This window comes from Oncorhynchus mykiss, chromosome 29, assembly GCF_057628025.1.
Source record: "Oncorhynchus mykiss isolate SJ-2025 chromosome 29, ASM5762802v1, whole genome shotgun sequence".
NCBI classification, from domain to species: Eukaryota; Metazoa; Chordata; class Actinopteri; order Salmoniformes; family Salmonidae; genus Oncorhynchus; species Oncorhynchus mykiss.
In genome coordinates this window covers 9,376,255-9,388,932 of record NC_143050.1, presented here as the reverse complement: position 1 = coordinate 9,388,932, position 12,678 = coordinate 9,376,255, and the positions used below count along the sequence as shown (strand labels likewise).

General features: G+C 41.6%; 2 protein-coding genes across 3 annotated transcripts; one reads left to right on the top strand and one right to left on the bottom strand.

The window, feature by feature from the left end:
- Window positions 1–1,541: 1,541 nt before the first annotated feature.
- alox5ap (arachidonate 5-lipoxygenase activating protein) lies at window positions 1,542–7,771 on the top strand. The gene is given in 5 exon segments (NM_001165225.1): window positions 1,542–1,668; window positions 2,299–2,377; window positions 6,653–6,723; window positions 6,807–6,888; window positions 6,981–7,771. Coding segments are annotated over 5 exon segments (465 nt in total). The 5' UTR covers window positions 1,542–1,598; the 3' UTR covers window positions 7,144–7,771.
- medag (mesenteric estrogen dependent adipogenesis) lies at window positions 7,724–12,200 on the bottom strand. Of its 2 annotated transcripts, none has more exons than XR_016493189.1 (5): window positions 11,917–12,200; window positions 11,655–11,791; window positions 10,978–11,093; window positions 9,531–10,793; window positions 7,724–9,489 (listed from the first exon to the last, which is right to left on the bottom strand). XR_016493189.1 is itself a non-coding variant. In XM_036967583.2 (5 exons), exons 1-5 carry the CDS (start codon window positions 12,111–12,113, stop codon window positions 9,404–9,406), a joined length of 642 nt encoding a protein of 213 aa, XP_036823478.1. In that variant the 5' UTR covers window positions 12,114–12,200; the 3' UTR covers window positions 7,724–9,403. The 2 variants fall into 2 exon arrangements, 1 of the variants encoding a protein (XP_036823478.1); XM_036967583.2 differs by having other exon boundaries at window positions 7,724–9,424; window positions 10,623–10,793.
- Between the last annotated feature and the right edge of the window lie 478 nt (window positions 12,201–12,678).

Below are 12,678 nucleotides of genomic sequence, written 5' to 3'. Positions count from 1 at the left end.
CACAAACACAAACAGACCCCACAGAACAGCAACACAATTAGACACAACCAAATCATGAGAAAACAAAAAGATAATTACTTGACACATTGAAAATAATTTACAAAAAAACAGCAAACTAGAATGCTATTTTGCCCTAAACAGAGTACACAGTGGCAGAATACCTGACCACTGTGACTGACCCAATATTAAGGAAAGCTTTGACTATGTACAGACTCAGTGAGCATAGCCATACTATTGAGCCATACTAAGAGTGCATACTGCCCACAAAATGAGGTGGAAACTGAGCTGCACTTCCTAACCTGCCAAATACATGACCATATTAGAGACATATTTCCTTCAGATTACACAGACCCACAAAGAATTCAAAAATAAACACAATGTTGATAAACTCCCATATCTACTGGGTGAAATTCCACAGTGTGCCATCATAGCAGCAAGATTTGTGACCTGTTGCCACAAGAAAAGGGCAACCAGTGAAGAACAAACACCATTGTAAATACAACCCATATTTATGTTTATATATTTTCCCTTTTGTACTTTACCTATTTGCACATCGTTATAACACTGTACATATACATAATATGACATTTGAAATGTCTTTATTCTTTTGGAACTTCTGTATGTGTAATGTTTACTGTAAATTTGTATTGTTTATTATCTACTTCACTTGCTTTGGCAATGTTAACATATGTTTCCCATACCAATAAAGCCCTTAAATTGAATTGATAGCTGGCTCTGGTCTACTTATTGTCCCCTCCCGCTCGCCCCATCCGCCCCGACCATAAAAAATTAGCCAGTGACATATCTCGCCTTGGGGCATCTGCTCCGCGGGGCGGGAGAAATAAGTAGACCAGAAAGAATTACGGAGTGTTTTGTCTCGCTTTCTCTACCATCTCTGGTTCTATCTAGCTACAGTATGTAAATTATTATCAAATAAGGTATTTTATCAGTTGGAGGAATCAATGTTTTGTTTAATTTATTGACATAAATTATACATGTGTAACAGTCAGTACTAGCTAGGCTGATGTATTGGATGTTCTCTCGACTATCTTACGGTTACTAACGCAGAATACTCCTCGCCAATTGGAACGTCAAGCATGCATTAAAAGCATAATTGTAAAAATATGTAAGTACATTTAATTGCCTATAAAACGATTTATTGGTGAGAAGACTAGTAAGAAAAATACTCGTTCCCATACCGGGAGTCGAACCCGGGCCGCCTGGGTGAAAACCAGGAATCCTAATCGCTAGACCATATGGGAGTATGAATTTGTTTGTCATCAATGGGGTTTTGAATGAACTACGCAATGACAACAACAATGAAGTTGACGGAAAGGTGAGGGAGCTCCGTTACCAATACACACATCACTAAGGAAATCATGTCTGAGAAATTGTTTGCATAAAAACGGAGGAAAAAAACGGACAGTCTAACAGGAAGTGCAAGAGAGAGAGAGAGAGAGAGAGAGAGAGAATGTGTGCGTGTGTGAGAGAGAGACAGACACAGAGAGAGTTATAACTGTTGTCTCTCCTCCTCTATCCTTATATTCAATAAAGCCTGTCCTCCCTCTGTTCTATCTGTCCCTCCGTTCTGAGTCGTCATGTTGTCCATAGTGGTGGAACACATCTTTCTCTTGGTCATCGTCACTCTCATTAGCGTCCTACAGAATGGTAAGATAATTAATACACTTCATATCAATTATTTATGTTATTATTATTATTATGATTTTTTTTTATTTTTATGTTTGACTACATTTTTTATTTGATTTAAACTAGGATGTTCCATTTACATGAATAATATATGTATAGAAAGGAGGCCAAAAAGACAACTGTGGCGAAGTTACTTTTTTCTGGGTCTTTTCCCCAGACACACATTAAATCTAATCCTGGTATAAAAACCACTTTCAATGCCGATTTTTTTAGTCCAGGACTAGGCTTAATCTGCGTTTGGGAAACCGGCCCTATCTCAGGTAAGAGACTATAATATAAATGTAATATATTTTTGTTTGAACCAGGAAGTCCCATTGAGATAAATAATATCTTTATAAATGGTGACCTGTGGAGGATTTACTCACATTGTAAAGTAGACATTACAGACATTAGTAGTGGTGTTCTTTGTTTTTCATACTGTAAAATGTATTTATCATTTAACCTCTCGGTTGATGCTTTGAATTGAATACTATGCCTTACTTTTAAATGACTGTATATCACTTGATAACCAAGTCTTTTTCTTCACTTCTCTGATCGACGATAAAATACATTTGTGAACTGTTGGTGTTTTATCTGTCGTGTTATTTCCAGCTTTCTTTGCAACAAAGGTAGAGAGGGAGGGTAAAGAGCACAACAACAAAACTGCTTTTGAGAGAGTGTCCTGCGCCAAGTAAGTAACTTTCACACACACACGCACACCCACACACACACACCATTTTTCCCAGACACACATTAAACCTAATCCTGGAATAAAAATATTGCTTTTAAATGCTAGTAAAACTAAGTGCATGCTCTTCAACCGTTTGCTGCCTGCACCCTCTCGCCCCAATAGCATCACTGCTCTGGACGGTTCTGACCGAGAATGTGTGGACAACTACAAATACCTAGGTGTCTGGTTAGACTGTAAACTCTCCTTCCAGACTCACATTAAGCATCTCCAATCCAAAATTAAATCTAGAATCGGCTTCCTATTTCGCAACAAAGCCTAGTTCCCTCATGCCGCCAAACATACCCTCGTAAAACTGACTATCCTACTGATCCTTTACAAAATAGCCCCCAACACTCTACTCAGCAAACTGGATGTATTCTATCACAGTGCCATCCGTTTTTTCACCAAAGCCTCATATACTACCCACCACTGCGACCTGCATGCTCTCGATGGCTGGCCCCCACTACATATTCGTCGCCAAACCCACCGGCTCCAGGTCATCTATAAGTCTTTGCTAGGTAAAGCCTCGCCTTATCTCAGCTCACTGGTCACCATAGCAACACCCACCCGTAGCACGCGCTCCAGCAGGTATATTTCACTGGTCACCCCCAAAGCCAACACTCCCTTTGGCCGCCTCTCCTTGCAAAAATCTCTGAAGCTGGAGTCTTATATCTCCCTCTCTAACTTTAAGCATCAGCTGTCTGAGCAGCTTACCGATCACTGTACCTGCACACAGCCAATCTGTAAATAGCCCACCCAACTACCTCATCCCCATATTATTACTTACCCTCTTGCTCTTTTGCACCCCAGTATCTCTACCTGCACATCATCATCTGTAGATCTATCACTCCAGTATTAATTATAAATGAAATTGTAATTATTTTTGCCTCTAGTGCCTATTTATTATCTACCTCCCTACTCTTCTACATTTGCACACACTGTACATATATTTTAATTTAATTTTGTGTTATTTGACTGTATGTTTGTTTATGTGTAACTCTGTGTTGTTGTTTGTGTCGCACTGCTTTGCTTTATCTTGGCCAGGTCGCAGTTGTAAATGAGAACTTGTTCTCAACTGGCCTACCTGGTTAAATAAAGATTAAATAAAATAAATAAATATAAAATACACACACACACACAGACACAATGCACAATTACATTCTTTCCCTGTGTATTCAGAATGTGAACTAAGCCCATAATGTCACGTCCTGACCTTAGTTCCTTTTTTATGTCTCTATTTTAGTTTGGTCAGGGCGTGAGTTGGGGTGGGTTTTCTTTGTGTTGTCCTATATTTGTGTATTTCTGTGTTTGGCCTGGTATGGTACCCAATCAGAGGCAGCTGTTTATCGTTGTCTCTGATTGAGAACCATACTTAGGCAGCCTGTTTTCCCACTATGATTTGTGGGTAGTTGTTTCCTGTCTTTGTATGTAGTTTACCAGACGGAACTGTTTCGGTTGTTCTTTTTGTTACTTTGTATTTTTAGTGTTCAGTGCTACTGATTAAAATGACGAACACTCACCACGCTGCATATTGGTCCGATCCTTCCTACTCCTCCTCAGAAGAGGAGGAAAACCGTTACACATAACCCAAACAGGGACGTACCATTTTAACTGTGTTTAACTGTTGATCCAGCTGGTTATCATTTCTTTACTGCTTATTTCATTTACATAAATGCTACTATCCCCGTGTATCAAGCCATAACCTAATAATAGCCATGCTGTAACCCACACAAGACTGCGTGTGTTTCTTTACACATTAGTTGTGTTGCCAATGGGAGAAGGGTTTTGCATATCCCATGTCTCCTCTCTCTCTTCCATCTGGTCACCTTTTACATGTGATTTCCATCTCTCTTAACATTACTAACCATCACATGGAGTTTCCTCAAAGTCCAACCAGACCAGGTTATAGCACCCTATTTTCTATTTATAGTGCGTAACTGTTGACCAGGGCCCATACAGTAGTGTAATATATAGGGAATAGGGTGTAGGGAATAGGGTGTAGACTCTGCTTACTGTGTGGATCTGCCCTGGGTCTTTAGGGGAGGTTAGACTCTGCTTACTGTGTGGAACTGCCCTGGGGTCTTTAGGGGAGGTTAGACTCTGCTTACTGTGTGGAACTGCCCTGGGTCTTTAGGGGAGGTTAGACTCTGCTTACTGTGTGGAACTGCCCTGGGTCTTTAGGGGAGGTTAGACTCTGCTTACTGTGTGGAACTGCCCTGGGTCTTTAGGGGAGATTAGACTCTGCTTACTGTGTGGATCTGCCCTGGGTCTTTAGGGGAGGTTAGACTCTGCTTACTGTGTGGAACTGCCCTGGGTCTTTAGGGGAGGTTAGACTCTGCTTACTGTGAGGAACTGCCCTGGGGTCTTTAGGGGAGGTTAGACTCTAATGGGTTCCTGTACAGATGTTAAACCTAATCCTGGACTAAAAGGCACACTCAATGGAAACAGCCCCATTGTACGTGTTTTGTACTCCAGGACTTGGCTTAATCTCAGACCAGGAAATCGGCCCACAGGGCGCATCTCAATAGTATGAAGTGGCTTCCTCTCCTTGTCTCCTTTCCTTCAAATATTCTGGTCAAAAAAAGGAATAACGTAGATAAAGACATGAAGGAACAGAGGATCAGGACTGTTGTTTCATTGGAGGCCATCGTTGTTGCGATGATGTACTTCCTGTATTAAAAAAGGAAGCAGTGGACCCACACCCTTTCTCTGCTCCTCACCTTGTTGCATTGTCCAGAAATAACCTGCCTGTAAGCATTTCATTGGACGATGTCTATCATGCATATCTCGTACATATGACTAATACAACTTCTCTGTAGAGAGGACTAAGTTAAGGTGGTTAGGCTGACATCACGTGTGTGAAGAAACACACACACACACACACACACACACACAAAGTGAAACATTTCGCAATAAAGAACAAAGTTCAGGAAGTTGCTGTGTAGCTGCGCTGTCACACAGGAACTATATTTTTGTATTTTCAGGAAGAGGTGGTGTTTTTATTGCAACACCCCTCCCTCCAATCACTCCTCCTTCCTAGTGAGAGAGCAGGGCTGAGGATGTTGTCAACCCATTTCATCATTGTTACTTTGCTGACTGCATACTACAGAGTATTTTACTGAAGATAGAATATTTGCGATGGCTCTCGTGACTCAGGGCTCTATTCATTCTTGAAGCGTTACAGCTTCCGCTATAGAACTTCAATAGCCATTTCCGATTGAGCCGACATATGTAGCTTTTACCGTGAGCGCAGTCTCCGCTAAAGCAAGAACATTGCCTTTACATGTCAATCGCGCTGTAAATGTGGAGTTTCCACTGTATGGATTAGAAGCCTAACACTTCATACGCGTCGAGTCTCAGTGTGTGTTTGTATTCGCTGTAATTTCAGCATCAAACTGTCTAAACCCAAGGGCTCTATTTCAATCAGATCTGCTTTAGCCAACATCCACATAGCGGTGGAACTTAGGTAGAGCTGTCGAAGCCACAAGTGGCTTCCGTGTGGACTCGGTTGGGTAGATTGGGGTATTTGCAACACCAGCATTTACACGCATCGCACACACACCGCACGGGCACGCACACACACCGCACGGGCACGCACACACATTTGGGGGTGGGGTTGCCTGGGGGACGTGAGGGGTGTAATCATGTATTTATTTGTTAATAACATGTCAGAATGTTGGGTTGACTCCTGTCTTAAATATAACTATTATCTGGTTAAGAGCCTCTGCTAAATGACTAAAATGTAAATTATACCTAAAGCGGGCATTGCCATTGGCTGAGTCTCATCAACATAAATCCCGTTGCAAACTGTAATCTACACCTCCATTAAGATGCTAGAAATCATTATTTAATTGAATGATTTTTCAGTTGGAGCGTAATTATTTCTGAATGGCCTACACTTTCTCGCTCTGAACTTCTAACACCAGTAGGGCAAGTGTGGATTATTACTTTTTGACCTTTAAATAACTTGGCAACTCAGTTAAGAACAAATTCTTATTTACAATGATGACCTACCCCGGCCAACGCTCGGCAAATTGTGCGCCGCTCTATGGGACTCCCAATCATGGCCGGATAGTGATAGAGCCTGGATTTGAACCAGGGACTGTAGTGACACCTCCGACATCGCCAAAACACACTGCTATGCATGTGTCTCCTAGCGCCGGTTAACCCTTGATCTGATTGAATCTAGGCCTAACTGGGGTTTTCATCATGTGTTTCTCTTGTCTGTCTCCACAGTCGTAACTGTATGGATTCCTACCCGACCTTCCTAGCAGTGATGTGGTGTGCTGGGCTCTGCCTTAACCAAGGTAAATCATCCAACAGATACTGTAACATTCCCCAGTCTCTCTTTTCATCTAGCTAACACTGTCTGTGATCTTGGTGTGTTCAGCTCCTGCTGCCTTCGCAGGGATCATCTACCTGGTGGCCAGGCAGAAGTACTTTGTCGGGTACATGGGTCAGACATCTCAGAGGTGAGAGTATGTGTGTGTAAAGTATGTATTTGTAACTGATTGACTGCTGTTTTGTATGAGTGTGACTAATTAACTGTGTTTCTGTCTGACAGCACTCCAGGGTTCCTGTTTGGGAAACGCGTCCTGGCCTTCCTCATCCTGATGTGCATTGTGGGTATCTTCAACTTCCTGCTGGTGCGTTACCTCGGCAACGACTATAAAGACACCATGGAAACGATCACCAACGCAGCCTCTGCTCTACTCCTCATTCCCTGAACTACGGCAGTGACTATAAAGTCTGTTTTGTGTCTGTGTTGAGGTACTACGGCAGTGACTATAAAGTCTGTTTTGTGTCTGTGTTGAGGTACTACGGCAGTGACTATAAAGTCTATTTTGTGTCTATGTTGAGGTACTACGGAAAGTGACTATAAAGTCTGTTTTGTGTCTATGTTGAGGTACTACTGAAAGTGACTATAAAGTCTGTTTTGTGTCTATGTTGAGGTACTACTGAAAGTGACTATAAAGTCTGTTTTGTGTCTGTGTTGAGGTACTACTGAAAGTGACTATAAAGTCTGTTTTGTGTCTGTGTTGAGGTACTACTGAAAGTGACTATAAAGTCTGTTTTGTGTCTGTGTTGAGGTACTATGGAAAGGGACTATAAAGTCTGTTTTGTGTCTGTGTTGAGGTACTACTGAAAGTGCCTATAAAGTCTGTTTTGTGTCTAGGTTGAGGTACTACTGAAAGTGACTAAAGTCTGTTTTGTGTCTGTGTGTATTTGCACAGTGCAAGGGGAGCAAGTATGGTGATGTGATGGGTGATTCAATGTGGTGCAATTATCCACTTCTGTGCTCAATCATTTCATGTTTTATATTCTTTATTGTCTGGGAAATAAAAACACAACAGCTACATAGTATTGAATTCTATTGAAGATGTATACAATAAGTTGATATGCCACAGCTATCCCTCTAAATGACATTTAACAGTTTCTAAAGTCAGTCCAAGGTGACCCTTCATCTGAAGAGCATGCAACATCTACATTCAAATGTCCTAGAAATCATGTCGCTATGTTCTAGAAATCATGTTGCTATGTTCTAGAAATCATGTTGCTATGTTCTAGAAATCATGTTGCTATGTTCTAGAAATCATGTCGCCTGATGTTCTAGAAATGTCGCCATACACAATTTTAAAATGTTTTCTAACAACGTAAATAGCCTTCAGAAAGTATTCATACCTCTCAACTTATTCCACATTTTGTGTTACAGCCTGAATTCAAAATGGATTAATTTGATTTTTTCCCTCTCACCCAGCTATACACAATACCCCATAATGATGAAGTGAAAACCTGTTTTTACAAATGTTTTCCAAATGTATTGAAAAGTAAATACAGAAATACTCCCGAGTCAATACTTTGTAGAAGCAACTTTGGCAGCGATTACAGCGGTCTTTCTGGGTACGTCTAAGAGTTTTCCACATTATTATTATTTTTAAAATTCACTGCTCAACTGAGGGACATTACAGAGAATTGTGTGTTGGGTACAGAGATGAGGTAGTCATTCAAAAGTCATGTTAAACACTATCATTGTACACAGTGAGTCCATGTAAACTTATTATGTGAATTGTTTACTTCTGAACTTTAGACTTGCCATAAGAGGTGGAATACTTCATTTAAAAAATAAAAAAAATCTGATTTTTTTTTTTATTATCTAAAAACATCCTTCCACTTTGTCATTATGGGGTAGTGTGTGTCAGTAACAGTAACAAAAACTCAATTGAATCCATTTTAAATTCAGGCTGTAACACAACAAAATGTAGAAAAAGTCAAAAGGATTGAAATGCTTCCTGAAGGCCCTGTATATATGAACTTGATAAAACAACTTATTGTAAAGTATTTTGGGCTATTCTTTCAATAGTTTCTTGCCGACTGGCTTACTCCATCTTCCCAGTGACATAACAGTGCAGCCGAGGGTTAAATTCTCAACCCAAAGCAGCAGCATTGAACTGACCATCCATGTCTTACACTAAAGGAGATGATCCAGTCTACTGATAAACAGCTCCCCCCAGTGGTGGAATCCTGCATAGCAGGCAGCAGGTATCCAAGCTTCTCACTTCAACTGACAGATGTCGCTGTCCACTGAAACATGGGCCTTGGAAGAGGTGAAGCGAGAGGATTTTACCGCCCTAAATATGTCCGTGTGAGATAAGACCCTTTTTGTATGGAGGTCTATCAGAGTGTAGAATTACATGGGGCTAATTTGATTTGAAGTTTGTAAATTTTAGACTGTTTCAAATGGATGCAGGTGGCATTCCGACAGCTTTGCGAAAAATGACTTGGTTGTGCCTGTTGTTCATAAGCATATCTGCCCTCTCATTTGGCTAGTATGGACCCACCTGACCTCAGTTGCATTCAAGCATTGAGGACATGCATTTCCATTGTTAGAGTGGTCACTCGGCTACCTTGTCAATATAATAGATCATATTTGGCCTATGTCCAGTCTTCTTGCCCATCAAATAGTAATTATGGATTCTTGCTAAGGTCTCATCTTCCATGGTAGGAGATCTACAGGGAAGAAATCACAAAGTAAATAAACACGTGTTGGTTTTACTTCTTCCTAGATTGAGCACCTTGGCCCAATCATCTCCTTCCTCCCTCCCAGAGTGGACACCCTACCTATGGCCCAATCATCTCCTTCCTCCCTCCCAGAGTGGACACCCTACCTATGGCCCAATCACCTCCTTCCTCCCAGAGTGGACACCCTACCTATGGCCCAATCATCTCCTTCCTCCCAGAGTGGACACCCTACCTATGGCCCAATCATCTCCTTCCTCCCAGAGTGGACACCCTACCTATGGCCCAATCATCTCCTTCCTCCCAGAGTGGACACCCTACCTATGGCCCAATCATCTCCTTCCTCCCAGAGTGGACACCCTAGCTATGGCCCAATCATCTCCTTCCTCCCCGAGTGGACACCCTACCTATGGCCCAATCATCTCCTTCCTCCCTCCCAGAGTGGACACCCTAGCTATGGCCCAATCACCTCCTTCCTCCCAGAGTGGACACCCTACCTATGGCCCAATCATCTCCTTCCTCCCAGAGTGGACACCCTAGCTATGGCCCAATCATCTCCTTCCTCCCAGAGTGGACACCCTAGCTATGGCCCAATCATCTCCTTCCTCCCTCCCAGAGTGGACACCCTACCTATGGCCCAATCACCTCCTTCCTCCCAGAGTGGACACCCTAGCTATGGCCCAATCATCTCCTTCCTCCCTCCCAGAGTGGACACCCTAGCTATGGCCCAATCATCTCCTTCCTCCCAGAGTGGACACCCTAGCTATGGCCCAATCACCTCCTTCCTCCCAGAGTGGACACCCTAGCTATGGCCCAATCATCTCCTTCCTCCCAGAGTGGACACCCTAGCTATGGCCCAATCATCTCCTTCCTCCCAGAGTGGATCCATTCCCCTCACTGATTTGAAAGAAAATGACCGGTATAAGAAATATTGTGGAGGAGTAAGAGTGTCCACCATATCTCAATGCTTTTAGATTGGTGGGAAGTTGTGAACAAGTGCACACTTCAGGAGGACAGAGATATTATTGTGACGCACCCTTTGATGGCCACAAGTAAGATTCAGAGAAACACATTATTCAGCAGTAAACTGTCCGCAGTAGAGAATATACATCAATAAGCTAAGAGGAAAGTTCCAGATACATTAATAAATAAATAAATAAATAGTCCTTATTCATTTATTGTATTTGACCTTGAAATGGCGTTTGCTGAAGCCGAGCCAGTGTGGGAAGTCGAAGAGGGCATCCGAGTAATATTTCAGGGTGAAGCAGGTATCCTTCCACACGGGTGTGACCTTCTCTCTGTTGCCTAGGAGACAGAAACTCTCCCCTGCCCAGCCACGCAACGCATCACACAGGTCAATCTGAAAACAAAAAAAGCAGAGGGAAAAATGTATTTAACTTTACATAAAAAAATTATAATAAATATGAATTTGCCATTTTCAATGTCAACATCTTGAGAGGTGGCTGCGTAAAGAAAATAAGCTTGTTATCTAAGAATCATTCTTTAAATGTAATTTTTATAACAAAAAAAAATGACAAACTCACGTCGACCCTGTAGCTCTCCCCAGCCACAGAGGAGATAGTCCTGTCCAGGCCTCTCTCAATCTCCCACTTGATCAGAGGGTTACGGCCATCAATGGACACCACATACTGCTGGAGCACTGGGGAGGGAGGGAGAAAAGGAGAGAGAGAGAGAGCGAGTCAGAGAGAAAGAGCATCAGAAAGAGTCAGTCAGTCCTGTGAAGGCCACTGTGTTAAGTTAGGCTGTGAGTCACACTTAAAAAGGTCACTCTGCACCGCCTGCAACTGGTCAAAAAAACCACAGTTACGTCCCAAATAGCACCATATTCCATTTGTAGTACAATATATTGACCATAGCCCTGGCCAACAGTAGTGTACTATATAGGGAATATGGTACAATTTGGGAAGCAAGGAGTGACTCATTATAACCTCCATATGGAAGGGCCAGCCCAGGTTAAAAATACATAAATAAACGTTGTTGTTTCACTGCATGGTTAAGAACTATGTAGTGCTGATATCCACCAACACACATACTGTATCAGGCTAACATTTACTCCTGTACATATGCAATCTGGTATTTGATGCAGTAAAGAGTAACGTTATGAAAAGTCATTTAGGAAAACCATGGACGACAGCGCAGAGCACGCCGTGTCTGCTGCAGCCTACAGGTCCATTATAGATAGAGCAGTGAAAAGTTGTACCTCTTCTGTTTTTGGGAGCTTTCTTATCTGTCGATGAAGGTTTACTTTCACATGCAGACACCAGTATATATATCTTTTTTGAGGTTAGGTTCTTCCTGAAGCGAGTGTAATCTCCCAAATTGCGCACTGTGATTTTCCTGAAAGAAAATAAATTGTTGGATACATTTTCGATTGCTAGTTAAGAAGTTGATGCTCAGCTGAATTAATTATATTTTCAAGGCTGACTAATGTATCAAACTTTTAAAATGAACATATTCCTTACTTTCCCTGCGAGTGTTGGAAGACTACTTTTCCTCCTCTGGATAACTCGAAGTCATCGATGAACACGCAGCAGTTTTCAGGATCGCTTTTCACGAATCGGTAGCCAGCCTCTACGGTGAAACCGGGCGGAGGGTTCCGCAAGAATTCCTCAACTTCTATAACTTCCATCGTACAACGGGAGACGTCTGTGATCGTCATGTCTTTGGAGTTATGTGGAGTTTTCTGTCTCGAGCAATGTCTGTTTTTCTGCTGCGATTCCAGATCACGTGATGAGGAAATAAAGGTCTTGTAAGCCCAGATGGGCGTTCCGGATCTTTTCAGTGAGCCGGTTCGTTCGGCTCAGCTCACCAAAAAGAGCCGGCTCTTTTGGCTCCCAAACGGCTCTTTAAAAAAAACTATGTTTTGTATTTTTTCAAGTCATAAAGTTTGCGATAGTTTTGACTATGATTTGTGTTAAAATAATTCTAATTAAATGATTAAATGAAATCATACTCTACCTTAACCACAATGTATTTAGAAATGCATTGGTTTGTTATGAAAAATGATGCTATTAAACATTTGCATTTAAAGTATAACTTTTTAATGTATATAAACAAAATGCATATAAATGTAACTATTTCAAAACAAATACAATCTGAACAACATAATAATAGAATATTGCACCATATCAAAGACAAATAAATATCAATGTGCAAAACTGCAGCATTCCACTTAAAACATTAAACCGGTCCTTCTTTTCTCTCTCTTCTTTATTGCCATGTTA

Excerpts from the sequence above, each read along its gene's own strand:
- medag (XM_036967583.2), bottom strand. The coding sequence starts at position 12,113 with ATGACGATCACAGACGTCTCCCGTTGTACGATGGAAGTTATAGAAGTT. Across the intron at positions 11,094-11,654 it reads AGCTCCCAAAAACAGAAGAG|TGCTCCAGCAGTATGTGGTG; the intron begins GTACAACTTTTC and ends CTCCCTCCCCAG. Across the intron at positions 10,794-10,977 it reads GGGAGAGCTACAGGGTCGAC|ATTGACCTGTGTGATGCGTT; the intron begins GTGAGTTTGTCA and ends TTTTGTTTTCAG.